The 26,559-nt window shown below is 41.1% G+C and overlaps 2 protein-coding genes across 11 annotated transcripts in view; one reads left to right on the top strand and one right to left on the bottom strand.

The window, feature by feature from the left end:
• INTS9 (integrator complex subunit 9) overlaps positions 1–20,289 on the bottom strand; it is a 101,587-nt gene extending 81,298 nt beyond the window's left edge. The window contains exon 1 of the mRNA XM_066388364.1: positions 20,016–20,289. Within this exon, the coding sequence (XP_066244461.1) occupies positions 20,016–20,024 (9 nt within the window). The 5' untranslated portion in view covers positions 20,025–20,289. The remainder of the gene's footprint in view (positions 1–20,015) is intronic.
• Positions 20,290–20,541: 252 nt separating this feature from the next.
• Positions 20,542–26,559, top strand: part of HMBOX1 (homeobox containing 1) — a 250,723-nt gene continuing 244,705 nt past the window's right edge. For all 10 annotated transcript variants that reach the window (XM_066388351.1, XM_066388318.1, XM_066388290.1 and 7 more), the window contains exon 1: positions 20,542–20,817. The gene's annotated coding sequence lies outside the window, so the exon portion shown is untranslated. The remainder of the gene's footprint in view (positions 20,818–26,559) is intronic.

Below are 26,559 nucleotides of genomic sequence, written 5' to 3'. Positions count from 1 at the left end.
ATGGCAGCTCCCTCCTACTTATCCTGTCCTCTGACTTGGCTTTCCATAAAAATGAGTAAAGCAGCAGCAAGTGGTCATAAAAAGCACCCGCAACCCCAAGACAGAGAAGCTCAGAAAGGGTGGGAATGTTACCAGTAAATCTGAAGGATGAGAAAGGGAAACAGGCAGGGGCTGACTTGGGAATAAACATTGTTTGCTGTCTGGCAACAGAGCTTCAAAAACGTTAAAAAGTATGGTAATTATAGTTTATTTAAAATTTTCACAGAGCTATGTATATATCATGAAAAATATTTTTTAAATTGACCAGAAGCACATATGTACCAAATTGGTAAAAGTGGTTACTGCTGGGTAGAGGGTGGTTGATTATATTAGCACCTTCACTTTTTACTTTTGATACTCTGTACCCTTGATTTATTCTTTGAGACATTAACTAGACTGCCCTGGTTGGGTAGCTCAGTTGGTTAGAGTTTCATCCAGCTATACCAAGGTTGTGGGTTCAATCTCTGTCTGATCAGGGCACATACAAGAGTCAAACTGACCAGTGGTGATGCAGTGGAAAGAATGTCAACCTGGGAAACTGAGGTCCCACATTTGAAACCCCAAAGTCGCTAGCATGAGTGCGGGCTCACCAGCTTGAGCATGGGGTTGCTGGCTTGAGCGTGGGATCATAGACATGACTCCGTGGTCACTGGATTGAGCCCAAGGTTGCTGGCTTGAGCAAGGGGTCACTGGCTCAGCTGGAACCCCCAGTCAAGGCACATATGAGAAGCAATCAATGAACAACTAATGTGTTGCAACTATGAGTTGATGCGTCTCATCTGTCTCTTATCTCTGTCTCTCTTGCAGGAAAAAAAAGGTAAACCATGAATGCATAAATAAGTGAAACAACAAAGTGATGCTTTTTCTCCCTAAAATCAATAATAATAAAAAAACTTTGTCCTAAGTAGGTAATTCTGACTTTGCATTTGCTTTGATGCATTTGCTAAGCTCGCTGATGCTTGTTTTGAAATTTCATTTTAAAGCCTGACCTGTGGTGGCGCAGTGGGTAAAAGTATCAACCTGGAACACTGAGGTCGCTGTTTCGAAAACCCCGGGCTTCCCTGGTCAAGGCACATATGGGAGTTGATGCTTTCTGCTCCTCCCTCCCTTCTCTCTCTCTCTCTCTCTCTCTCTGTCTCCTCTCTCTAAAATGAATAAATAAAATCTAAAAATAAATAAATAAATAAAAATAATTTAAAAAAAGAAATTTCATTTTAAAAATATTTTCTATAACTGAAATGAATTATACATTTTGAATTCACATGAGTATGTAAGATATAGTTCTCCTAACTCCTCTGTCCAATTTCCAAAGGAATTAATTTAAAGGCTCAGGTGGGCCTGACCAAGTGGTACACAGTGGTTGGAGTGTGCTTAGGATGCTGAGGACCCAGGTTTGAAATACCAAGGTACTGGCTTGAACAAGGGGTCACTGGCTTAGCTGGAGCCCCCTCCCCACTTTTTGTAGAATAGTAGGTTACTAATAGGTAGGATCTGTATGTTATTTCTTTTGTATGCCCCAGTGTCAAGGAGGTTTTATACAAGTTAGGCATTTAATAACGTTTGTTGGATTTGTGTTATTCTTTCTCAAAACTGTTAGTTTTAACTATAGCATAGTCGTCATCAACAATTTCTTCCTATTGGATCTACATAGTTTGAATCAAATACAGCTTAAAATAAATAAGCTACTTGTCCAGGGTTCGAAAACCCTCTTTGTTCCTATAGAGATTTTTTTCTGGTGTGGTAATCATGTTTATTTTAAGAGACTGATTTGTTTACATTTCTTGCCTTTATCAGGCCTGTCTCTTAAGTACAGAGAGGGAAACTATTTCTGGCTGTTCTGTTTTCCAAGGAAACCTTACAATTTTCTTTTAAGGTCACAAAAGTCTTTTACTTCTATGGGTCTGCTATGTACCACGTAAGACTTTAAGTTATAAAAACCATTGTTTTCTCAAAAGTCTGGAAAAAGCTTACAAGATATAATTAACTGCCTAGAATAAACAATACAACATAAATAGATCTTCGCCTCAGAAAATAACTTACTGTTGGGCTATGTGAAAGAATCTCACTTTATCAGTGACTGGAAAATTCTGCAGCAGAAAAGCAGCTACAGTAAATTAAAATACACAAAAATTTCAAGCCACAAATCACTATAACAGTGGCATGTTGAGTTCAAGAGGCATGTCCCCTCACATCAGAAACAGAACAGAGATGCCTAACACCACTACTCCTAGTCCAAACTATTCTGGAAGTATAAGCCAATGTAATCACACCACAGGGGGAAAGAAATGAGGTTTAAAAAATTATCTCCAAAGTCAAACACCTGGAAAACCCAAGGAAATTAACTGGAAAAACTACTAAAAATTAAAATAGAAAAACTCAACAAGGGGCTGTACAGAGAGTAATAATTAAAAAAAAAAATACTCCTTCTATATGTAAACTGTGTAGGAAAAGATTCCCAATACAGTACCAATAAAAAAGATAAAGATTTTTTTTTTTAAAGCACGAGAGGGGGGTGGAGAGGGAGACAAACAGAGACACACAGGGACAGACAGACAGACAGAGAGATAAGAAGCAACAACTCATAGTTGACTCCTTAGTTGTTCACTGATTGCTTTCTATATGTGCCTTGACTGGAGGGTTACAGCAGAGCCAGTGACCCCTTGTTCAAGCCAGTGACCTTGGGCTCAAGTCAGCAACCTTTGGGCTCAAGCCAGTGACCATGGGTCATATCTATGATCCCATGCGCAAGCCAGGGACCCCGTGCTCAAGCTGGTGAGCCTGTGTGCAAGCTGGTGATTTTGTGGTTTTGAACCTGGGTCCTCAGTGTCCCAGGCCAATGTTCTATCCACTGTAATTGCCTGATCAGGTAAAATTTTTTTCAAAAAAAGTTTATAGAAAAGACATTTCTTGTTTTCAGATTCAATGATACGTTGAAAGAAATAACTCAATTCTCTCCTTATATTTTTATAAATTTAACTTGATTATAATAAAAATATAAAAAGAATTTTACTGAGAACTAATAATTCTAAATTTTATATGAAAAATAAATGTTTCAGAACAGTGTGGAAAATTCTGAAGTGAAGAGCAATAACTGGGAACAAATACTACAAGATACTAAAATATACTCTAAAGCAGGGGTCCCCAAACTACGGCCCGCGGGCCGCATGCGGCCCCCTGAGGCCATTTATCCGGCCCCCACCGCACTTCCGGAAGGGGCACCTCTGTCATTGGTGGTCAGTGAGAGGAGCATAGTTCCCATTGAAATACTGGTCAGTTTGTTGATTTAAATTTACTCGTTCTTTATTTTAAATATTGTATTTGTTCCCGTTTTGTTTTTTTACTTTAAAATAAGATATGTGCAATGTGCACAGGGATTTGTTCATATTTTTTTTATAGTCTGGCCCTCCAACGGTCTGAGGGACAGTGAACTGGCCCCCTGTGTAAAAAGTTTGGGGACTCCTGCTCTAAAGCTACCTAAGATAAAATAGTTTAGAGTTAGAACATTAATAGAATAAAGTTGGGAAGGAAATATAGATTTTTTTTTTTTTTACAAGGACAGAGAGAGAGTCAGAGAGAGGGATAGATAGGGACAGACAGACAGGAACGGAGAGAAATGAGAAGCATCAATCATCAGTTTTTCGTTGTGACACCTTAGTTGTTCATTGATTACTTTCTCATATGTGCCTTGACTGCGGGCCTTCAGCAGACCGAGTAACCCCTTGCTCGAGCCAGCGACCTTGGGTCCAAGCTGGTGAGCTTTGCTCAAACCAGATGAGCCTGCGCTCAAGCTGGCGACCACCGGGTCTTGAACCCGGGTCATCCGCATCCCAGTCTGACGCTCTATCCACTGCGCCACCGCCTGGTGAGGTGAAATGTGGATGTTTTTATACACATATGAAAGCATGTACCACATCTTACACATAATGAGAGAAAAATAAAGTATAATGAAACCATTTTTTCACTTTCGAGTGAAAAGCAGTTGTTAATATAAAATGATCTGTGAGATGCATTTCTAACTTAAAAAAGAAAAAAGGAATATGCAAAACCAGTGAGCAGTATCTCATCATTTATATAAAACATACGTACAGAAGGTTGGAAATTACAGAAATGTGTAAAAGCCCACAGAATGTCTTGGAAGGATACACTAGACACTGATAATTGAGACTGTTCTGCAGAGGAAGATAAAGTTAGGAAAGGATCTTTTCACAGTTTTAAAATCTGTTGTATAAGCCCTGGCCGGTTGGCTCAGTGGTAGAGCGTCGGCCTGGCGTGCAGGGGTCCCGGGTTCGATTCCCGGCCAGGGCACACAGGAGAAGCGCCCATCTGCTTCTCCACCCCTCCCCCTCTCCTTCCTCTCTGTCTCTCTCTTCCCCTCCCGCAGCGAGGCTCCATTGGAGCAAAGATGGCCCGAGCGCTGGGGTTGGCTCCTTGGCCTCTGCCCCAGGCGCTAGAGTGGCTCCAGTCACAACAGAGCGAAGCCCCCGAGGGGCAGAGCGTCGCCCCCTGGTGGGCGTGCCGGGTGGATCCCGGTCGGGAGCATGCGGGAGTCTGTCTGACTGTCTCTCCCCGTTTCCAGCTTCGGAAAAATAGAAAAAAAAAAAAAAAATCTGTTGTATAACCGCCCCTCAAATTAAACAATGTACATGTATTAACTATCTAAAAAATACAAAAAAATGCTCAACACCATAAATCATTAGGGAAGTGTAAGTCAAAACCACAGTGAGATACTGCTTCACACCCATTAGGAGGGCTGTTATCATAACAAACAAACAAACAAACAAACAAACAGAAAATGACAAGTCTGGCTAGCAGTGGAGATGTGGAGAAATGAGAAGCCCTGTGCGTTGATGATGAGAATGTAACATGGTGCAGGTGTTGTGGAAAACAATATGTTTGTCCCTCAAAAAGGTAAAGTAAACTGAGACTTACTATGTAATCTAGCAACTCTATTTCTGGGTACACAACAGTCCCCCTTATCTGCAGGGGATACATTCCAAGACCGCCAGTGGATGCCTGAAACTGGATAGTACTGAACTCCACATATACTGTTTTTGCTATATGTATGTACATCCATCCATCCATATACACACACCTATGATAAAGTTTAATTTATAAATCAGACACAGTAAGAGATTAATGACAATGAAAATAAAAGTTATAACAGTATGCTGTAATGAAAGTTATATGAATGTGGTATTAAGTAAAATAAGAGTTACTTGAACATAAGTACTGTGATACAATGATAATCAATCTGATAACCATGATGGCTACTAAGTGACTACCAGGCAGGGAGAGTAGACAGCACGGAGTCACTAGACAAAGAGATGATTCACATCCTCCGTGGGAGTGGGACAGTGTAAGATTTCATCATTCTATTCAGAATGGCACACAATTTAAACTTAGAAAGTATTTCTGGAATTTTCTATTTAAGATTTTTGGACCATGATTGACCATGGATAACTGAAACTAAACAAAGCAAAACGGGGGACTACTGTATACTTGAAAGAACAGAAGCAGACTTGAACAAATATTTGTACATTCAGCCATGTTTTATAGTAGCTTTAGTTACAATAGTCAAAAGGTGAAACTGCCCAGGCAAGTGTCTATCGACAGATGAATGGACAAACCAAGAGGCAGCTACATACAGTGTAATATTATTCAGCTTTAAAAAGGAATTCTAACACATGCTACAATATGGATGAACCTGGAAAATATGCTAAGTGATGTTTTGAGATGGATGGTCGTGATGACTGCGCAACAATGTGAAAGTACTTAATGTCACTTAATTATACATTAAACATGGTTAAAATAGTAAAATTTATGTTCATGTATTTTACTTCAATCAAAAAAAAAGTAATGCACAGTAGAAAATCTGATGAGATCTATAGCAAGTAAAGAAATTGAATTAGTCAATTAAAAATCTTCCTCGCCTGACCAGGCTGTGGTGCAGTGGATAGAGCATCGGACTGGGATGCAGAGGACCCAGCTTCGAGACCCCAAGGTCGCCAGCTTGAGTGTGGGCTCATCTGGTTTGAGTAAAGTTCACTAACTTGGACCCAAGGTGGCTGGCTTAAGGGGTTACTCAGTCTGCTGAAGGCCCACGGTCAAGGCACATATTAGAAAGCAATCAATGAACAACTAAAGTATAGCAACGAAAAACTAATTGATGCTTCTCATCTCTCTCCATTCCTGGCTGTCCCTATCTGTCCCTCCCTCTCTCTCTGACTCTCTCTCTGTAAAAAAAAAAAAAAATCTTCCTCAAAGAAAAGTCCAGACCCAGATGGTTTCATTGATGAATTCTATCAAATATTTAAAGAAGAAATAATATCAATTCTTCATACACCTTCCAGAATATATTGGGGAATTGGGGAGGAAACATTTCCCAATTCATTCTTTGAAAACAATATTTCTCTGATATTAAAGCCAAACAAAGATATCCTAAGAAAACTACAGAATAATATCTGTCATAAATGGACCTGCAGAAGTCCTCATCAAAATATTAGCAACCAAATCCAGCAACATATAGAAAAGATTATACATTATTGTCCCTGGCCGGTTGGCTGAGCGGTAGAGCATCGGCCTGGCGTGCGGGAGTCCCGGGTTCAATTCCCGGCCAGGGCACACAGGAGAAGCGCCCATCTGCTTCTCCACCCCTCCCCCTCTCCTTCCTCTCTGTCTCTCTCTTCCCCTCCTGCAGTGAGGCTCCATTGGAGCAAGGATGGCCTGGGCGCTGGGGATGGCTCCTTGGCCTCTGCCCCACGCACTAGAGTGGCTCTGGTCGCGACAGAGAGATGCCCCGGAGGGGCAGAGCGTTGCCCCCTGGTGGGCATGCCGGGTGGATCCCGGTCGGGCACATGTGAGAGTCTGTCTGACTGTCTCTCCCCGTTTCCAGCTTCAGAAAAATACAAAAAAAAAAAAAAAAAAGATTATACATCATAAGTGGAAATTATCCCTGAAATGCAAGATTGATTTAACATTCAAAATTCAATTAAAGTAATACACCATATTAATACAATAAAGGACAAAAACCATTGATCATTTTGATATTCAAAGGAAAAACATTGGATAAAACCCAAGATCCACTCATGATAAAAATGCTGAACAAACTAGGAATGGAATTGAACATCCCCAACTTGATAAAGGGCATCTACAAAAAACCTATAGCTCACTTCACATTCAGCAGTAAAAGACTGAAGGTTTTCCCCCTAAGATAGAAAAAGGGGAAAAAATGGAAAGGACATCTGCTTTCTCCACTTCTATTCAATACTATACTGGAAGGTCTATCCAGTGCAATTATGCAAGAAAAAAATAAAAACATTAGAAAGAAACATGTACACACAATAAAAGTAGCCACAAAGTATAACAATCCCAATGCCTATCAATTGGTACATGAAAAATAAAATGTGGTATATTCATAGAGTGGAATATTATTGAACAATACATGCTGCAACACAGATGAATCTCAAAAACACTATGCTAAGTGAAAGAGGTCAGACACAAAAAACTGCATATTGCATGAGCCAATTTATATAAAATGACCAGAAAGGGCAAAGCTACAGACAGAAAGTAAGTAGATTAGTAGTTGCCTGAGAATGGAGGTAGTGATGAGGACTAACTGCCCATGATTACAAGGGATCTCTTTTGGAGTGGTGGAAATATTCTAAAACTGAATTGTGGTGATTTTTACACAACTCTTCAAATCTTCTAAGTTACTGCATTGTACCCTTTGAATGCATGAATTTTGAGGGATGTAAATTATACCTCAATAAAGCTGTTTAAAAATGTAAAATAAAAAAGCTGTGGCCAGATAGCTTAGTTGGTTAGAGCAGTGGTCCCCAACCCCCGGGCCACGACCGCTACTGGTCCGTGGGCCATTTGGTACCAGTCCACAGAGAAAGAATAAATAACTTACATTATTTCCGTTTTATTTATATTTAACTCTGAACAATATTTTATTTTTAAAAAATGACCAGATTCCCTCTGTTACATCCATCTAAGACTCACTCACTCTTGACGCTTGTCTCGTAAGTTCGACAATTATATTTAAAAATACCACAGTTTTTACGCCGGTCGCATAATTTTATTTTGTGCATTTATCCGTCCCACCCTAAAGGCCTGTCCGTGAAAATATTTTCTGACATTAAACCAGTCCGTGGCCCAAAAAAGGTTGGGGTCCACTGGGTTAGAGCATCGTCCTGAAGCGCAGAAGTTGCCAGTTTGATCCTCAGTCAGGGCACATACAGGAACAGAGTGATTGATGTTCCTGTCTCTCTCTCTCTTCCTACCTCCCTATCTCTCTAACATCAGTAACTTAAAAAAATAATTTTAAGTAAAAAAAAAAATGTAATTACAATAATAGTATCTTTACATTAATACTTCTGCTTGTTTACCCATATTTCTACATGCTGGAAAAAAATTATGGGAAGAAAGAGTTATTAAGTTAGAACATCCAATTATGTCTTCCTCTATTTTACTAGAATAGAAAATACAGAAATACTGTATTTGGGAAAAGAGAACTCCTGCTTAGGCCATAAATCTGAGAAATGGATTATTAATGCAAGACATTTTTTTATTCACCTCCCTTCATCCCTTCATAAACATAAGTGATGAAAAATAAACTGTACCTTAAGGGCAAAAGGGGTGTTTTGTTTTACATTTCCTAAGACATCATCTGTCTGATTATCTATCTTGAGAAAGTTAAAAGTTCCTCCAGTTGAGCTTTTAATAAGTTTAAAGGTTTTAGACCTTAAAGGTATCTCCTTCAGCTATATGGTCAATTAGGGCCAATCTAAACTTCCTGTTTTTCTCACAGTCAAGTTCCCACCACATAGTTCTTAGTCTTTTTTTTTTTTTTTTTTTTTTTGACAGAGACAGAGAGTCAATGAGAGGGATAGATGGGGACAGACAGACAGGAAGGGAGAGAGATGAGAAGTATCAACTCTTTGTTGCAACCTCCTTAGTTGTTCAGTGATTGCTTTCTCATATGTGCCTTGACCAGGGGGCTACTGCAGACTGAGTGACCCCTTGCTCAAGCCAGCGACCTTGGGCTCAAGCCAGTGACCATAGGTCACATCTATGATCCAATGCTCAAGCCAGCGAGCAATCCCTTGCTCAAGCTGGTGAGTTCGTGCTCAAACTGGATGAGCCTGTGCTCAATCAGGATACCTTGGGGTTTTGAACAGGGTTCTCTGCGTCCCAGTCCGACACTCTATCCACTGCACCACTGCCTGGTCAGGCCATAGTTCTTAGTCTTGATCACTAAGCGCCTTGGGGCTTTCAAGTTGACTTCTTTCTCCTAGTCGGTCCTGTTCCCTTTTCGCCCTTACCTTTTTCATTCTTGTCTTTCCTCATGATCCCTGCAAATCCCTGCATCTACCTTTCTTAGTTTTCCTGATGAGTCAACTCCTAGCTTCAACTCACTGGTCATCCCTTTACTGGGGTCTGGGGAACCGCCTCTGACATTTACACACACTTGGCCCAGCTGCCTCTCCAATTTGCTTGATAACATAATACTGTTATCTTAATTATGACACCCATGCATTTTCAAAGCAACACAATAGATTCTTTTTAAACCCTCCCTTTTTTTTTTAATCTGAAGAAATCTGTTCCCCTTTCTGAGACATTTCTGTTTTAATAAATATGTCTAAGAGACAAGAGGGTATGACGGATGAAAGAAAAAGGTTACATTACTGTATTAGTAAGACAATCATAAGGGTAAAGAGACAGCCTGGCCAGGCAGTGGCGCAGTGGATAGTGTCAGACTGGGATGCAGAGGACCCAGGTTCGAAACGTCAAGGTCGCATGCAGGCTTGAGCGTGGGCTCATCTGGTTTGAGCATAGCTCACCAGCTTGAGCGCAAGGTTGATGGTTTGAGCAAGGGGTCACTCACTCTGCTGTAGCCCCCTGGTCAAGGCATATATGAGAAAGCAATCAATGAACTAAGGTGCTGCAACAAAGAATTGATGCTTTCATCTCTCTCCCTTCCTGTCTGTCCCTATCTGTCCCTCTCTCTGTCTCTGTCACAAAAAAAAAAAGAAAAAAAAAAAGAGTAAAGAGACAGATGGAATTGTTGGCAAGGATGGGGAAATGTATTCTCATACACAACAGGTACAGCGGTAAACGAGTGGGCAAGTTGGCCACCCGTTAAAATTTTAAGAAGGCATATTCTTGGACACAAATACATTTTTTTTTGACACAATTTTTTTTTTTTAATGACTACTGCATTAAAAAAACCTGAGCCAGTCCTCAACAATCTCTCTACATTAGGAGGTTCACTGTTAATAGTTCGCATTGCACAGTAGGACTGCTAGAGTTTCTAAAGGCATCAGAAAGAATAAATCTGTTTTGCTCACTGCATTATATCTAGTGCCTGAGCAATGGCTAGCGCAGAGGAAGCTGATGTTCAGGAAGATTTGTTGAATGAATAAATGGATGATGGAGATATGAGGGGCAGTTTATGCCTGGACCGGTCTTGGTGTATAGCAAGCCAAGAGCGAATTTTCCATTCAGAATACTAGGCTTTACTGAGTCCCATGGCTATGCAGTATCCTTGGCCCATGTCCATCAAGTATATTTTGCTGAGCATCAGAGCAAACAGCACAGGAATTTGAGTACTTGGAGCAAACCAGTCACAAAACAAATGTGCTTCTGCAGTTCTAAGTAACAGTAATACTGTCATGGTTGTTTGATAAGTCATATATGTATATATATATATTTGTATATACTCAATTTAAAAATCTATTATCAGTATACTTTTTTTTGCCTTAATATGCATAAAAGACTTAATCTTCTGAGAAACCACTAATGTTCAAGACAAAATTGTCCATTTTTATCTCAGAACGCTACTGAACAAGGTATGTGACTTGGCCTTAAGTCACCTACAGCTTTTTAGAGATCAATCTTCCAAACCTGTAAGAATTTTTATGAGTTTATTTGGGCCAAACTGTCAACAACTGCAGGGAAGCAAGGTCTCAACAAATTGAGAAAATGCCCCAGAAAATGGTGGTTTTGCCATTTATTTTATACATTAGAATCAAAGGGGAAGATGTACGGGGGTTACATGCTATTGATTGTTGACAGATTAGGGAGGCAGGAGAAAGCAAAGCAGGGAAACCTCTGGGATTGGGTAACAGGTAAAAATGTGTATACAGAAACTTCTTTTATATAGACAGGCAAAAGATAGTTAATTAAGATGATAATAATAACAATGAGGGAGTTTGTTGGTCTCTGCTCTGGTGGAACATTTGCCCTGAGCAGGGCAGGAAAAGATTACCCTTAAGTTTTAAAGGCATGTTATCAGGTACATTATTGTAGATGAAAAAATAGGCTCAATTAAGGTAAGCATTGACCTTTGTTACAGAAAAATACCTCCCTAGGACATGACTACCACCACGAGCTGCTTTTAATTAGAAAGTTTTAATTTCAGACCATCCTGTGTGGTTACTTTTTGTCTCTGAGTTTGCAAGGCCACCATGCTCCCCTCCCTGGAGTTTGTCAGGTTCAGTATGTGGTCCCTTTTTCCATCCACAGAGGAAATCATTTGAGAAGAAAAAAACCCCATTACATTGACACTATTGTAAAACTTGAAATGATATTACATCATAAAGACACACGAGGGCACTCTAATCAACCAGCAAAGAGAAACAGAAAAGAGTAAAATCAAGTTGATATTTTGACAATGCTACTGCAAGAGGTGAATAAGCACTGGTAAAATTGTGAATGTTTGTAATTTACGGCAAGAGATTTTCTGTTCTTAATTCAAATTCTAAAAAGCCAAAAGGATTCTTCAATTCTGTAAACTGGAGAAAGAATCCATCATTCTCAGATCCAAGGTGAGGATTAACCACAACCCCTTCTAATGATTTGTTAAATTGACCTTGTACCAGGATTTGCACCTTTCAATTAAACGATCTTCCATACAAACGACAATATCACTTGGTGTTTTACTCTACTAGGAGTAATCCATGAATCCATTTCTTTACTCCCTCTCTTTTCCTAGCTGAAATGGCAAGTTAAAAGTTTGAGCCTTCCCCAAAGTCAGTAGTGATGAGCCAGCATTTTATACAAAGGAGCATAGACGATTAAAGAATATATCTCATGGTTTTCTTGAGGCTTTTTGTTTGTAAACACAACCACAGCATATAATTTCCTCCATCAAATTTAAAATGTATAGCATACCAAGCATTTAAGTGACCTTTCTTTCAGACCTATAACAGAGCAACGACATGTGCACACTGGCATGGATTCCGAGACAATCATTCACTAAGGATTATCATCAATCTTTTTTCTTTTCTTTTTTTTTTTTTGACAGAGAGAGAGGGATAGACAGACAGGAAGGGAGAGAGATGAGAAGCATCAATTTTTCGTTGCAGCACTTTAGTTGCTCACTGATTACTTTCTCATATGTGCCTTCACTGGGGGACTACAGCAGACCAAGTGACCTCTTGCTCAAGCCAGTGACCTTGGGCTCAAGATGATGAGCTTTGCTTAAACCAGATGAGTCCGTGCTCAAGCTGGCAACCTCAGGGTTTTGAACCTGGGCCCTCTGCATCCCAGTCCGACGCTCTATCCACTGTGCCACTGCCTGGTCAGGTGAATTATCACTAATCTTAAAAGTCACATTAGGATTTGTGCTTCAGCAAAATTACAAGTAATTCCTTATCATCAATCTTTGGGGTCAATTATAATAGTTAAAATGGGCGGTATTAAAACTCTGAACACCAAAGGTACAGAAAAAAATGCGAGTGGTTGCATTTTTGTTGATTGAATACCTAGATTATCTCATCTCTGAAACTATAGAAATAATGACACACGCTGCATTCTCAAACTGTAATTATTTTATTCACTTTATTCTTCATCTATCTTTATTCTTCGTCTATTAGAATGACTAAATTCCTGGTCATGAAGTTGCAAAGTCAGTTTCTATCGATATATTCAGTCTTTTTTTGTTAAGTTTCATGGTGATTTCTAGTTCCTCTCCTTAGCTAAATTAGCCATCATGGTGTACCACCCAATTAGGCTCAGTCTATACTAAAACAGAACGATGCTAAATGTGCTTAGTATAAAGCCAGTAACCGCGGGCACCATCCTAGCTGCCTGGCTGACGCAGGTTCAGGTTTGACTGGGATCAATTGTAGAGAAACAATTGAGCCAAAAACTGGTGGTCCATTTTCCTTTATTTTAGACTCGCACTCGGCAAGCAAGTAAGAAAGACACTAGGCTCCAAAATCCACTTATTCAGCACTCACAAAGGTGACTCATCCGAGTTTTCCTAGAATCAAAGGCTTCAACCTCACCAGTCTTATTCATCTCTGTTCCCCATCTCCTCCTTCTCCTTCCCCATTCCGCCATTTTTGGCTGCCTCCTCCACGTGGCCTTGCTACACCATGGACTCTTCCTCTCTCCCAAAACTTCCTCTTAGCTCCTCCTTTTAAAACCTTTTGGCGTGAAAGCCCTCCCCCAACACACATTAGCATAACCAAGCCCCTTCCCAAGCAAGTAGGGCAATTAGCTGTCCCACATGAGCAGTGGTCATCTTTAATGAGGTGAACATAAATTAACTTATCTGCCCAACTCTTAGAGACCACATTTCTGAATTTTCTGTTCTTTTTAATAACAATTCGGCCCTGGCCGGTTGGCTCAGTGGTAGAGCGTCGGCCTGGCGTGCAGGAGTCCCAGGTTCGATTCCCGGCCAGGGCACACAGGAGAAGTGCCCATCTGCTTCTCCACCTCTCCCCCTCTCCTTCCTCTCTGTCTCTCTCTTCCCCTCCCGTAGCCATGACTCCATTGGAGCAAAGTTGGCCCGGGCGCTGAGGATGGCTCCATGGCCTCTGCCTCAGGTGCTAGAATGGCTCTGGTTGCAACAGAGCAGCGCCCCAGATGGGCGGAGCATCGCCCCCTGGTGGGCATGCCAGGTGGATTCTGGTCGGGTGCATGTGGGTGTCTGTCTGCCTGCCTCCCGTTTCCAACTTCAGAAAAATACAAGAAAACCAAAAAAAAACCCCCCAAACCCTAATTCTGCTTAATTAACAGTACTAGTGAACTTCTTCAGTTAAATAAAGCTGCCTAAATACTGCATAATATTATAGACAGTCATTAAAATCCTTTCAGTTGGTAGCTAAGGAGATATGAAAGGATTATATACTAATGACATCCATTATCTTCCCTTGGGAGTGTAAAAAGCCACCAAAGAGAACCATAAATGATATAAGAGGCTAATTTGGGTAGTATAAACACTTGGGTACTAAATTGGTATGATCTTATATGGAGCCCTTTATATTATCAAGAAAGTTTCAAATTTTAATTTTTTATCATTAATCTTTTTAAAAAACTTCATTTAACCAAACTCCCATTTAAAGCTAATTTTAAAAACAGTCCGTAATAGCAGGTAAGAGGGGAGAAGGGGAGTTGTTGGGGGGAGACTCCTTCCCTTAAGAAGGTGAAGTTCCTCACACCGCCACCTCTCCAGAGTTCTCCCAGGTGCCAGACCTAAAGGCTTTTTCCTACAGTGATTCTTTGATTTTTATTTCCCCTTGACCCTTATGTTTTAACAGGATTTTAACAAACTATACTCAAGTTAAAAAAAAAAAAGCCCCAAATAAACTCTTTCAGTATGCACAGTGGTTTCCTCTTTTTAAGAAAGAACTTATGAACAACTAAAGAGACTAAGGAGCCTCAATGAAGAATTAATGCGTCTCATCTCTTTCCCCCTTCCTGTATGTCTGTCTCTATCTGTCCCCTCCACTGTTGCTGTCAGAAAAAAAAAAAAAAAAAAGAACTTAGCACATGCCAGGCGCTGGGGGTCCATGCCCTTATTAAGCAACAGACCCTTTAAAAAATTTTAATTTATTGATTTTAGAGGGAGAAAGAAAGAAGTGGGGAGAGAGGGACAGGGAGAGATAGAGAAAGGAGAGAGAAGGAGAGGGAGAAAGAGACAGAGAAGGAGGGGGAGCGAGATCAATTTGTCGTTCTATTTATTTATGCATTCATTGGTTGATTCTTGTATGTGCCTCAGCAGGGTATTGAACCTGCAACTTTGGCTTATCTAGACAACTCTCTAACCAACTGAGCTACCTGGCCAGGGCAAGCAACAGACTCTTGAGGAAGAAATCTGGGGTTCAGATCTTGGCTCTACTACTTTTTCCCCCTGTGTAACTTTGAGCCAATTCACCTCCCTGAAGCTCAGATTTTTATTTATAAAATGGGAATACTATCATCTAGATCAAAGGATTAAATGGGACACTAAATAGGAAGTATCTCACACAGTGTCTGGCACAATGTTAGTGCTCCATAAAGGGTAGCACTTAATTCTTTTTTACTCCAACATTATAGCTTATTGTAATATTTCAGCTTCACCTCTTAATCTTTTCTCAATGATATTCAGACCTTGATAAGCCCCTGGGGATTTATTCAATTACTATTCGGTAGTGTCATTGTGCCTGGTTTTAAGAATACACAAAGTTTACAAGAGGAAGGGTAGAACTAAAACCAATACATGGAGTCCTCAGGTTACGACAGTCTTGACATACAACGTTTCGAGTTTACAATGCTCACTCCTGTAAAAACTTAAAAAAAAAATTGAGACATGTTTTGACTTACGCCGTTAGTGCCATACTTACAGACTATGTTGGCAAACTATATAGTTTGGTTGAGCGTGGCGGAAGAATATGCAGTAACGTGGCATATGAGTGAGGGAGTTGGCGTCCCCCAGTACGCTTACCTACGCCATTGTGGACTGTTAAAAGCTCAAGTGTTCCGTGTGTGTCAGGCTTACACCAAAATTTGGGTTACAATCACTGTTGTAGGAATGGAACTGCGTCATACTCTGAGGACCCCTGTAGTTGTAAATGTTATGAAAGGAAGTGTGCCCTGGAAGCATGTTAAAGGGGTCCCTAATTCAAGGAAACCTTGAGTGAGTGCTTTTTAAACAGAGACCTGAAATGTATAAAGAAAGTAGGCAGGCAGAAAAGTGCTGTAGGTCAGTGTTTTTCAACTGTTTGTTCATAGGTCCACAAAAGAGTTAAGCACTCTGATGTTGTATGAAGATTATAGACTCAATGATCTCAGTAGAATGCACTTAAGCTCAGGGTAATATCTCCTATTTTCACCAGTCCCCAAGTATAAAAAGGTTGAAAACAAAGGCCATAGGCAATGGAATATATGTAAAGTCCCAGAGGCAAAAGCGTGTCGGGAAAGTTCAAGGAACTGGAAGATGTGCGATATAAGTAGAATAATGACAGCAAGGGAGATAAGGGCTAAACACCAGCCTGGAGAGGTAGGCAGGACCAAGTACGTCAAGTGGAGATTTATACAACTTTATCCTAAAGGCAAAGTGTTTTATGTTAATGCTGCAATTTAAAACAAGTCCTAGGCTGCAGAACAGAAAATGAGTTGGAGACGGGTAAGAATGAATGTAGGGAGACCACATAAAAGGTCTCTGAAATTCCCAATGTCGAGTGAAAAGAGCCCCTACAAGGGCAATATTAGCAGGACTGGAGCGGAACAGACCTGTTCAAGAAGAGAAGTAGAATGAATAAGATCTGGTCAAACCCTGGCCGGTTGGCTCAGTGGTAGAGCATCAGCCTGGTGTGCAGGAGTCCCAGGTTCAATTCTCAGCCAGGGCACACAGGAGAAGCGCCCATCTGCTTCTCCACCCCTCCCCCTCTCCTTCCTCTCTGTCTCTCTCTTCCCCTCCCGCAGCCAAGGCTCCATTGGAGCAAAGTTGGCCCGGGCGCTGAGGATGGCTCTGTGGCCTCTGCCTCAGGCGCTGAAATGGCTCTGGTTGCAACAGAGCAATCCCCCAGATGGGCAGAGCATCGCCCCCTGGTGGGCATGCCGGTGGATTCTGGTCGGGCGCATGCGGGAGTCTGTCTGACTGCCTCCCCGTTTCCAACTTCAGAAAAATACACACACAAAAAAAGATCTGGTCAAAGAAATATGCGTGTGAAGAGGATTTTGGCAAGTCATAATCTCAGAAATGACCCTTGCTGGTTTGCTCAGTGGATAGAGCATCAGTGGCATATGGACACCCTGGGTTTGATTCCTGGTCAGGGCACACAAGGGAAGTAACCATCTGCTTCTTTCCCCTTCCCGCTGTCCTTTCTTTCTCTCTTGCCCTTCCATAGCCAGTGGCTCAATTTGTTCAAGTGTTGGCCCTGGGCACTGAGGATAGCTTGGTTGGTCAGAACGCCTCCTCTCAGGCCCTAAAAATAGCTAGGTTGATTCAAGCATCTGCTCCAGACAGGGGTTGCTGGGTGGATCCCAGTCCAGGGGATGTGGAGTCTGTCTCACTATCTCCTCTCCTCTCACTTAAAAATAATAAGAATCTCAAAAAAAACAATGTGCTCAATAAAATGTATTTCTGTGTTTCATGATAGAAATGTAAAACATGGCTTACTACATATTCCTAAAGCAGTACACAAAGTTAACCATTTTAGGCCATGGGTGGATTTATTTCAACTCGACCAGAGGCATGCCACACAAAAGAAGTCTAATTTACTGAGTGTCAATGTTTTTGAAACCAGTTTGCTATGCTGACAGAAATTCTGCATCACAGATCACCTAACTACTAAGTGACTTACAACACTTACTTCCTCCAAGGCATCTTTTGGTTCTTAAAGGAAAAAAATAAGTTTATTTTTTTCTCTTCCATGTTTTCCTATCTTTAAATTAAGCAGGATAGTATGAGCAAACCAATGTATAGTATAGGGGTAGGCGAGAGTAGGTTTACAGTTGTTTGTATGGAAAAAGACATGTAGGTTATGATTAATAAATAATACAAGAATAAACTCACAACTGTAAACCTACTTTGCCTTCCCCTGCATGTGTAAACCATGGTTCTCTGATAACCTCAGCAAACCAGTTTTTATGGAAAAACTGTTTCACACTTGCATGCCTTCTCCCAGAGCACACCAAATGTAATGTATCCTTTATTAAAGACACATGGTCTGTGCTCCAACCATTTAGGTGCAAGCTCTTTTGCTCCTAAACTGAACCTTCTTCCTGGAAGGCCGTAGCCTCCTCATTATTCTTTTCTTTTTTCTTTTTTTCTTTATTCATTTTTAGAGAGGAGAGAGAGAGGGAGAGAGAGAGACAGAGAGAGAGAAGGGGGGAGGAGCTGGAAGCATCAACTCCCGTATGTGCCTTGACCAGGCAAGCTCAGGGTTTCGAACCGGCGACCTCAGCATTTCCAGGTCGACGCGTTATCCACTGTGCCACCACAGGTCAGGCTCCTCATTATTCTTATCAGTTCAAGAGTCATGTGTCAAGAAAGCTGTCTCTCAATCATCCTCTCCATTTGCCACGCTTTGAATATGCCTCTGAGTTATCAAGAATGCAGTGAATTATAATTTTGGCTTACTTTTCTCTATTATATTGCATGCTTCTTTAGGGCTAGGGTGGTGACGTTCAATTGTTTTGTTTTTATTTTAGCATGCATGCGCACAAAAGAAAAAAAGAGAAAGAAAGAGACAGGAAGGGAAAGAGATGAGAAGCATCAATTCTTTGTTGTGGCACCTTAGTTGTTCACTGATTGCTTTCTCATATGTGCCTTGACAGGTGGGGGGGGGGGTGCTCTAGCCGAGCCAGCAACCATATCCTATCTATGATCCCATGCTCAAGCCAGCAACCCCATGCTGAAGCTGGTGAGCCTGTGCTCAAACCAGCGACCTTGTGGTTCTGACCCTTGGTCCTCAGCATCCCAGGCTGATGCTCTATCCATTGCACCACTGCCCGGTCAGGCCAATCCTGCATTCTTAAGTGTCTAGTCTAGCACAATGACCCAGAAGCAAATCGAGAATCTTAAGGTTTACTGATCTGCGTCCTTTCCTTTACATAAACAGCTTTAAATGGAGAGAGTTTTGGAGTTGAACCTACATTGAATACTTTGACTAGTCAGAAAACAGCTGACACTTTCCTGAATAAATACATACCTGTAGCATGATAGTCACTAAAGGGAGGATGAATGGGATGTGTGTACTTTGGAAAAACATGCTCAAGTAATTATATAAATGGAAAAAGAAAATAAATCTTTTGTTTTTGTATAAAAATGACCGAATGTAAAGCTTGACAATATTTGCCTATAGGAACATGATTTTAAAAGGCACCACATCTCACACAAACTTTTCTAGTCTCATAATTATGTTATTAACTAATTCCATACAGATGGAATAAACTAGTTAGATCTGTGTGCATGATGACAGTAAAATGGCTCAAGATAAAGTTCTGAGAAGTGTTCCTATAAGCCAGGTGTTTTGAGTTTCGTGATGCAAAGACTCGAGACATTACTGGCAGGCTCCATCTAACCTTGGTTGATTAAGTCCCTACAGCCCTAGACTGTAATATATATTTTAATTTGAAGATCTAATTGGCTTTGCGAAGCAATCCATGAAACGGGCAGCACTCCATCCAGCAACTAGAAGGTGCTCCCAACTGTAATGCCTTGACACTTGTTCTCAACCCATCCACATCCTACAAAGGGTTTAAGTTTCAAGTCCTCAGATCACATCCTGACCTCGTCGTTCCCTGAATTCCAAGTGCAATTAGGACTTTGTAACAGAAAATTTAATAATTACTCTTTGTTCAGTTATCTTCTACCCTCTGCTCAGAAGAAGTAACCAAAGCCTTCTCAACAAGGGTGGGAAGAAACGCTAATCAAGCGCTAACTGCGGGGAAAGAAGTTAACCTATTTAACACTCACGTGGCAGCTGAGAAGTCAAACCTAGTCCATAGAGCCCAATCTTAGTTCGTCGGTGAAGAAACGTTCCAGTCAACCTCTTATCGAACCAAAGGGACCCTCCAAGAATGAATAAGATCTCCTGGCAGTTGTGTGTAGATTGGGGTAAGGGAGCTGTGATTTTAACACCCTCAACAACAGCAGCTTTCCTTAGTCCACCTCACTTACTAGTTTCTAATCGCCACCCCTTTAGAGACGGATATGGCATAACCATTGCCCCTCTGACCTAGAAGCGGAGACTCACCAGTTTCATATCAGACTTTTGGTTGTTCAACACCAGTCACTGGACTCCTCAAACCCTGACAGAGTCTTCCGGTTCAAGCTCCACCGCTCGCCAGAGGAGAGCATCGCGGGACCTGCAGTCTTTCTTCCCTGCGCCCCCTTTCCGGGGCATCATGGGAACTGTAGTCATATCTTCATATATCATGGGAACTGTAGTTATCTTTCCTTTTCCTCCCTTTTCTCAGTAAACACCTCCTTCCGTCAGCTGAAATTCATCCCCCGCTAATTAATCCTCCCTCTCCACGCCAGCATGATATCATGTCCCCAGTCTGGGCCTGACCCCATGGTATTCTGGGATCTGTAGTCCCCACGGCTCCGGCGCCCCTTTCCCCTCCTCCCTGTGGGAAGGCCGATGGGCGCGGCTCTTGCCGGGAGTTGTAGTTCTCTGGGGTCTCTGGACGCTAAGCTCCGCGCCTTTACTCAAGGGAGGCAAGAACTACAACTCCCAGGGCCGCCCCGCTGCAGCAGGTGGGAGCGGGGCTGTTGACATCAATATGGCGGTTGTCAGCCAGACAAAGACAGTCAGTCTGATGTGATTGAGACAAGGGAGGATTTCAGGGAGAGACTGGGAGATAGGGGCTTCCCCTCCCCCTTCTCCTCTTCCTGCGCGGACCTCAACCCCTCCCCAGTCCCCTCCTGACTGGCGCCCCACGCGGAAGACACCCCTCCCCCTCCCGCTTTCCTCTCCTCCCCATCAGCGGTTCGTACTGGGACGTTGGGGAGGGGGCTGTGCCGCGCGGAGAGAACTCTGCAACGATTCCGAGGTGAGTCGAGCGGTTTTCAAACCGGACTATCTCAAGTCTCTTTCTTCACTTCTTTCTTTTCACTTTCTTTTTTTTTTTCTTTCTTTCTTTTTCCTTTTTTCTTTTGGCGAGGTTTTGAGGAGAAAGTGAGTGGGCTGGGGCTGGGTCTCTTAAACGACCGGATTGAGAGGAGGGAGGGAGCCCGGGGCTGCTGAGCGGGTGACCCGTACGCAGGGTGTGGGGTGGGGCAGTTTGTGGGGGGCGGTAATTTGAAAGGCGTCGGCTGCTCCCCAACTCTTTTCTCCTGGTCTCCTCCACTGTGGGCAGAAGGTTTGAATCCTGGAGGTGGGGTCTCCTGTGAGGAGTTTGGGAAACTGTAAGGTGAATCGGAGATGTGTAGGTTTGGGGCTTGTAACAGTTTTAAACTGTGTGACGTGTACTTGTGTGATGTGTTAGTCTTGGATAAATGTCTGGCGATAGGAAGTTAGATAGCTGGAGTCATCGCTTGTAGCTGGGCCTGGGCAGAGAAGCGTGCGTGAGGTCCGGGACCTGGATCCTCGGGCTGGCGCCGTGGTGCGGGGCAGCTGGGGTTAGCAACTCGTTTGCGTCCCATTGCCCGGTCGCGCTCGTCCTCCCCGCCTCCACCTCCACCTCCACCTCCACCCCTGCGCACATCTCCACCCCAAACTCCCGGCAAGAGAGCCGTAGAGAGGAGGTGGTGGCCAGAGGGATTTTCTGCGCCCTTAAGCCGGTAGATGAGGTGGGAAAGGAAAAGTGTTCTTAATATTTTATTCCGGAACCCTGTCTTGGTTACACTATTGGGGCTACTTGGAAAGGAGTCCTCCACCCACCCTCACCCCGAAACAGCAGGTAGGGGGATCTCAGTGTCTGCGGTGTTAAATGCATTAAACATTACTTAAAATTCGGGGGCGTGAGGTCGGGGTCGGGAGTGCTGACATGTGTAGGCATCGCTGTCTACTAGAGACACAAAATGACTGTTGGGTATCTTGAGATAGGGCGACTTATTTTCGTGGAAGGAAGAACTGTTGTAAATTATTTGGAGGCGGGGGTAGGGGGGAGTAGCTGAAAGGCGCTGTTTGTATTTTTCTTCTACCCCACCCTGTTCTGCTTCGCATTTGTCTGAAGGCTGGTACGGAAGACTAAGGAGGCATTTGGTGAGTGAAGGGGAGAATGCAGTTGGCATTAAAGATACTGTGTAAAGTTGAATGGTATAACGTGATTGCTTTATACATTTACTCTGAAGCTTTAAAAACCCTCATGTTTCATGTAGGTGGAGTGATTTCTTTGGGATCCTGCAGGTATACAGAACTCTGCCTTCCCTCTCTTTCACCATTCCATCTCTCTTTCCCTCTCTCTCTCTCCCCCTCCCTTCCTTCCTTCCTTCCTTCCTTCTTTCCCCCTCCCTCCTTCCCTCCCTCCCTCCTTTCCTTTCCTTTCCTTTCCTTTCCTTTCCTTTCCTTTCCTACCCTTTCTCTCCTTTCTCTCCTTTCTCTCCTTTCTCCCCTTTCCCTTTCCTTTCCCTTTTCTTTCTTAGCATGCATGGTACATTTATCTTCATGGATGGACATAATGCCTCCTGTGCCTATTTATTTAGTTTGTACTAATACTGTTGTGCTTTTTTGTGGGTTTTTGTGTAAAGTACTTCTTTAGACGAAAAGGACCTGCATTTGTTTCTATTTTGCATTTAGCCACAGGTAATTGCCCCATCAAAGTTGCAGTGCTTTGTATTAAACTTATTTTAAAACTGCTACTAAGTTGTTAGATCCAGTTGATTTACATATACAAGTTTGGAAAATTTGAATTCTGATTTTTTCTCTCAGAGTTATAAAGGGAAGGGAATTGCAACATCTTGTTTCTCACAGTCTTTAATATTTAATAACATCCCACCAGAAGAATTTAAGATAATATATTTTGTACTTCCTTTGGTCTGAAATATGTTTATCAACCTTTCTCATGTGACTGATATTTAGTGTAATAGGCTTTTAAATAACTAAAGGAATTGGCATAATTTCTCTTTTGACTGTTAATAATTTAGTGTATTTACATATTTGGTTCCAAATTTATCAATTCTTGAACCTATCAGTAAAGGATCTTTAGATTCCGTAAAAAACTTGCATAGATACAACATGTAATATTATAATATGTTTTATAACCTTTTCAACTTGAAATTTCTGCAGTTGGTCATTCACACAGATAAGCTGACTGTACGAATGAGGCAGCATATATATTTGGATTGACCTGAATAGAAACAAGATCTCCAACTTAGAATATAGAATATGTTGATACAAGGATGAGCCCTTACCTTGTTATAGAGTAGGATTTCCAGAATATTTTTGTTTTAACCTTCTGTTTACCTAAAACATTATTTTGTAAAAACTGGAGAAAAAATCCTAAATAACTACATAAGAGTGTTTTGTTTTGTTTTTTTGGCTGAAAGATACTCCGTTAGACAAGACTATTTGTTCTTCTACCCACTCTTCTGATTTTGTTTTCTTCTATAAAAACACAAAGTTACTGGAAAAGCTTTTATTGAACTTTCTCTGACTAGTAGTCTGGTTGAAATCATTACAGAGTAAACCAGATATATTCCTTGCATTCATTGGAGTGATTCCATTGCATTTTAAGCACAAGCATTAAAATGATGTAAAGCCTTTACTGCAGGTTAAAGCATAAAACATTCTCAGCATGTGGAAGTCATATGGTTTACAAAAAAAGTAGGTATCAGGGCATTGGTGCTTGTCCTTAAGATTTCATCCCGTAAATTGTGAAAGACACATTTCTTTTAATATGATTGCTTTTGAAAATGTTGCCTATATAATGAAAGTTGAAAATCCTAACTGTTTTTAACCAGTCTGCTGCTAGTTGAGTGATCACTTGAATACTGTGGTTGCAAACGTGCATCAAGCATCCTTTAGGGGTCGGCTTTATGTTCAGTGTCTGGTGGGGCTTCGTTTTCACTGTTGTACTAACAGATTTCAGTGTCCTTAGCACAATCCTTGAGTAAAGCGTCACTAATATAAATTTAATAGCACAGATTTGGTAAATTATAAAATGTATTGTCACAAATCTCTCCTTAGTTCATTATTTAAAATATAGAAATAACTAATTTAGGGCAACTTTTATGGAAAGGGTTGATTGGAATGGCATTGTTTGTTTCAGTAGATACTGAACACATTGATAATATTTAAATCTAATTCCTTCATTTTGGATGTTTTATGTATTATATTTAGTCTCTCCCACTTTTTTGTTTTGTTTTTGTTTTGTTTTTTTTACAAGGACAGAGAGAGTCAGAGAGAGGGATAGATAGGGACAGACAGACAGGAACGGAGAGATGAGAAGCATCAATCATCAGTTTTTCGTTGCGACACCTTGGTTGTTCATTGATTGCTTTCTCATATGTGCCTTGATTGCGGGCCTTCAGCAGACTGAGTAACCCCTTGCTTGAGCCAGCAAAGCTGGTGAGCTTTTTTTTTTATTTGCTCAAGTCAGATGAGCCTGCACTCAAGCTGGCGACCTCGGGGTCTCGAACCTGGGTCCTTCCGCATCCCAGTCCTATGCTCTACCCACTGCGCCACCGCCTGGTCAGGCTAGTCTCTCCCACTTTTAATGTTTCCTGTAAAACCATGTTTGCTTTTTCTGTTCATTTCATTGTAGCTCTTTTGTTATTTTTATATGCAGATCTTTAAACTTGAATGATTTCTTTTGGGAATTAGGAAATTATCTTATGATGTCGTTTTTCATAAATGTAAATTGGTGTACTGGTTAACTTTTTAAAAATGTGAACATTTACAAATAAAGATACTTAGTGAAAATGTGTTGGCTTTGTCCGTTTTGTGAACCTGCTTTATTTAGATTTTTTGGTTCTATAGTTAATTTTAAAGCTCCCTTTACTGTTTGGGTAGATTTTTCTTACAACTGCTGGCGTTTTCTTCCCAATTTAGTAGGACTTTAATTTCAAAATCAGTTGTTATGAGTAGAAATCCCAGCTTGTCTAGAGTGTTATATCTGTACATTCACATATGCACTTACACATATAAAACACCTCTATGTTTGCTTATATGATATATGAAATTGGTATATACCTATCAGATGTGCAAGCCATAAAAAAGGAATCTGAACCACAAATAACAGGAGACTAAAGAGTGGCTCAAGCTAGGAATGAAAGTGTAACCACCACTACATGCTGCCCACATTATAGAAACTATGGAGCAGGGTCCCCAAACCTTTTACACAGGGGGCCAGTTCACTGTCCCTCAGACCGTTGGAGGGCCAGACTATAAAAAAAACTATGAACAAATCCCTGTGCACACTGTACATATCTTATTTTAAAATAAAAAAACAAAATGGGAACAAATACAATGTTTAAAATAAAGAACAAGTAAATTTAAATCAACAAACTGACCAGTATTTCAATGGGAACTATGGGCCTGCTTTTGGCTAATGAGATGGTCAATGTGCTCCTCTCACTGACCAATGAAAGAGGTGCCCCTTCCGGAAGTGCGGGGCGGTAAATGGCCACAGGGGGCCGCATCTGCCCATGGGCCATAGTTTGGGGACCCCTGCTATGGAGATTTTCACTATTACTGTAAACCATTACTTTAACAGATTTTGCCAAAATCTAGTTCTCTCAAAATGGAAACCATTGGTATTGAAATTTTTCTCAAAATAAGGTTAAGTAATATGTGACTTTGATTCCTAGGTGCAGCTATCTCCCTAGTTGACCCTTACTGGACTTAGGGCCTATAATATATACAACATAAAGATTTTTCCGAATGATTACTTGACATAAACCTTTTAGTTAGAGTCTATTTAAACATAATCCAGTGCTTTAGATACTTGTTTATCTTGATCTTAGATGAAACAAGTTGGAAATTTACTATAACATTGTCTTGGACACTTTCCAAGAGCATTTAGTTACTGGAAGTTCCTGGCATTATCATAGTTTTTCAGTGTATGTGCTTCGGAAGTGAGCACATGAATAGTTTTTTTTTTTACCCTCATAGTGGTAATAAGGATGAAGTTACCTAAGTTTTTCTAATGGTTATTATAATGTTAATGAAATCTTTTACAGAGTTTTTACTTGGGGTATAAGAATAGTATTTTTTTTTTTACATTTCCAGACAATAGGAGAAAAAAGAACAATAGTTGATTTAGCTTTGAAGTTACATTATTTTGCTTTTTAAAAATCCTAAAATAGATGGTCATAGACCCCTCCTTTAAGAGGTCAATTTGTAATCTAATTTATTCAAAGGTATTTAGATTATTTCTTACACTTAGAGTGCTGAGTATGAACAATGTTTCCTAAACTCCACATACTGGATGTATTCTCTATAGCTTCTCTGTCCATCTTACTTTCAGTGATTTGTCAATGGTCTGCATGTGGTTTATTGAAAACATTTAATATCTCTCTTTACTGTATACATATTAAATAATTAGTGTGGAATTTGCCAAGTACAGAAGTTTTTATTTTTTTATCTTTTTATTACAGAGACAGAGAGTCAGAGAGAGGGATAGATAGGGACAGACAGACAGGAACGGAGAGAAATGAGAAGCATCAATCATCAGTTTTTCGTTGCGACACCTTAGTTGTTCATTGATTGCTTTCTCATCTGTGCCTTGACCGTGGGCCTTCAGCAGACCGAGTAACCCCTTTCTGGAGCCAGCGACCTTGGGTCCAAGCTGGTGAGCTTTGCTCAAACCAGATGAGCCCGTGCTCAAGCTGGTAACCTCGGGGTTTCGAAC

Source organism: Saccopteryx leptura, chromosome 1, assembly GCF_036850995.1.
Source record: "Saccopteryx leptura isolate mSacLep1 chromosome 1, mSacLep1_pri_phased_curated, whole genome shotgun sequence".
NCBI lineage: Eukaryota > Metazoa > Chordata > Mammalia > Chiroptera > Emballonuridae > Saccopteryx > Saccopteryx leptura.
This window is presented reverse-complemented; position numbering and strand designations above follow the sequence as displayed.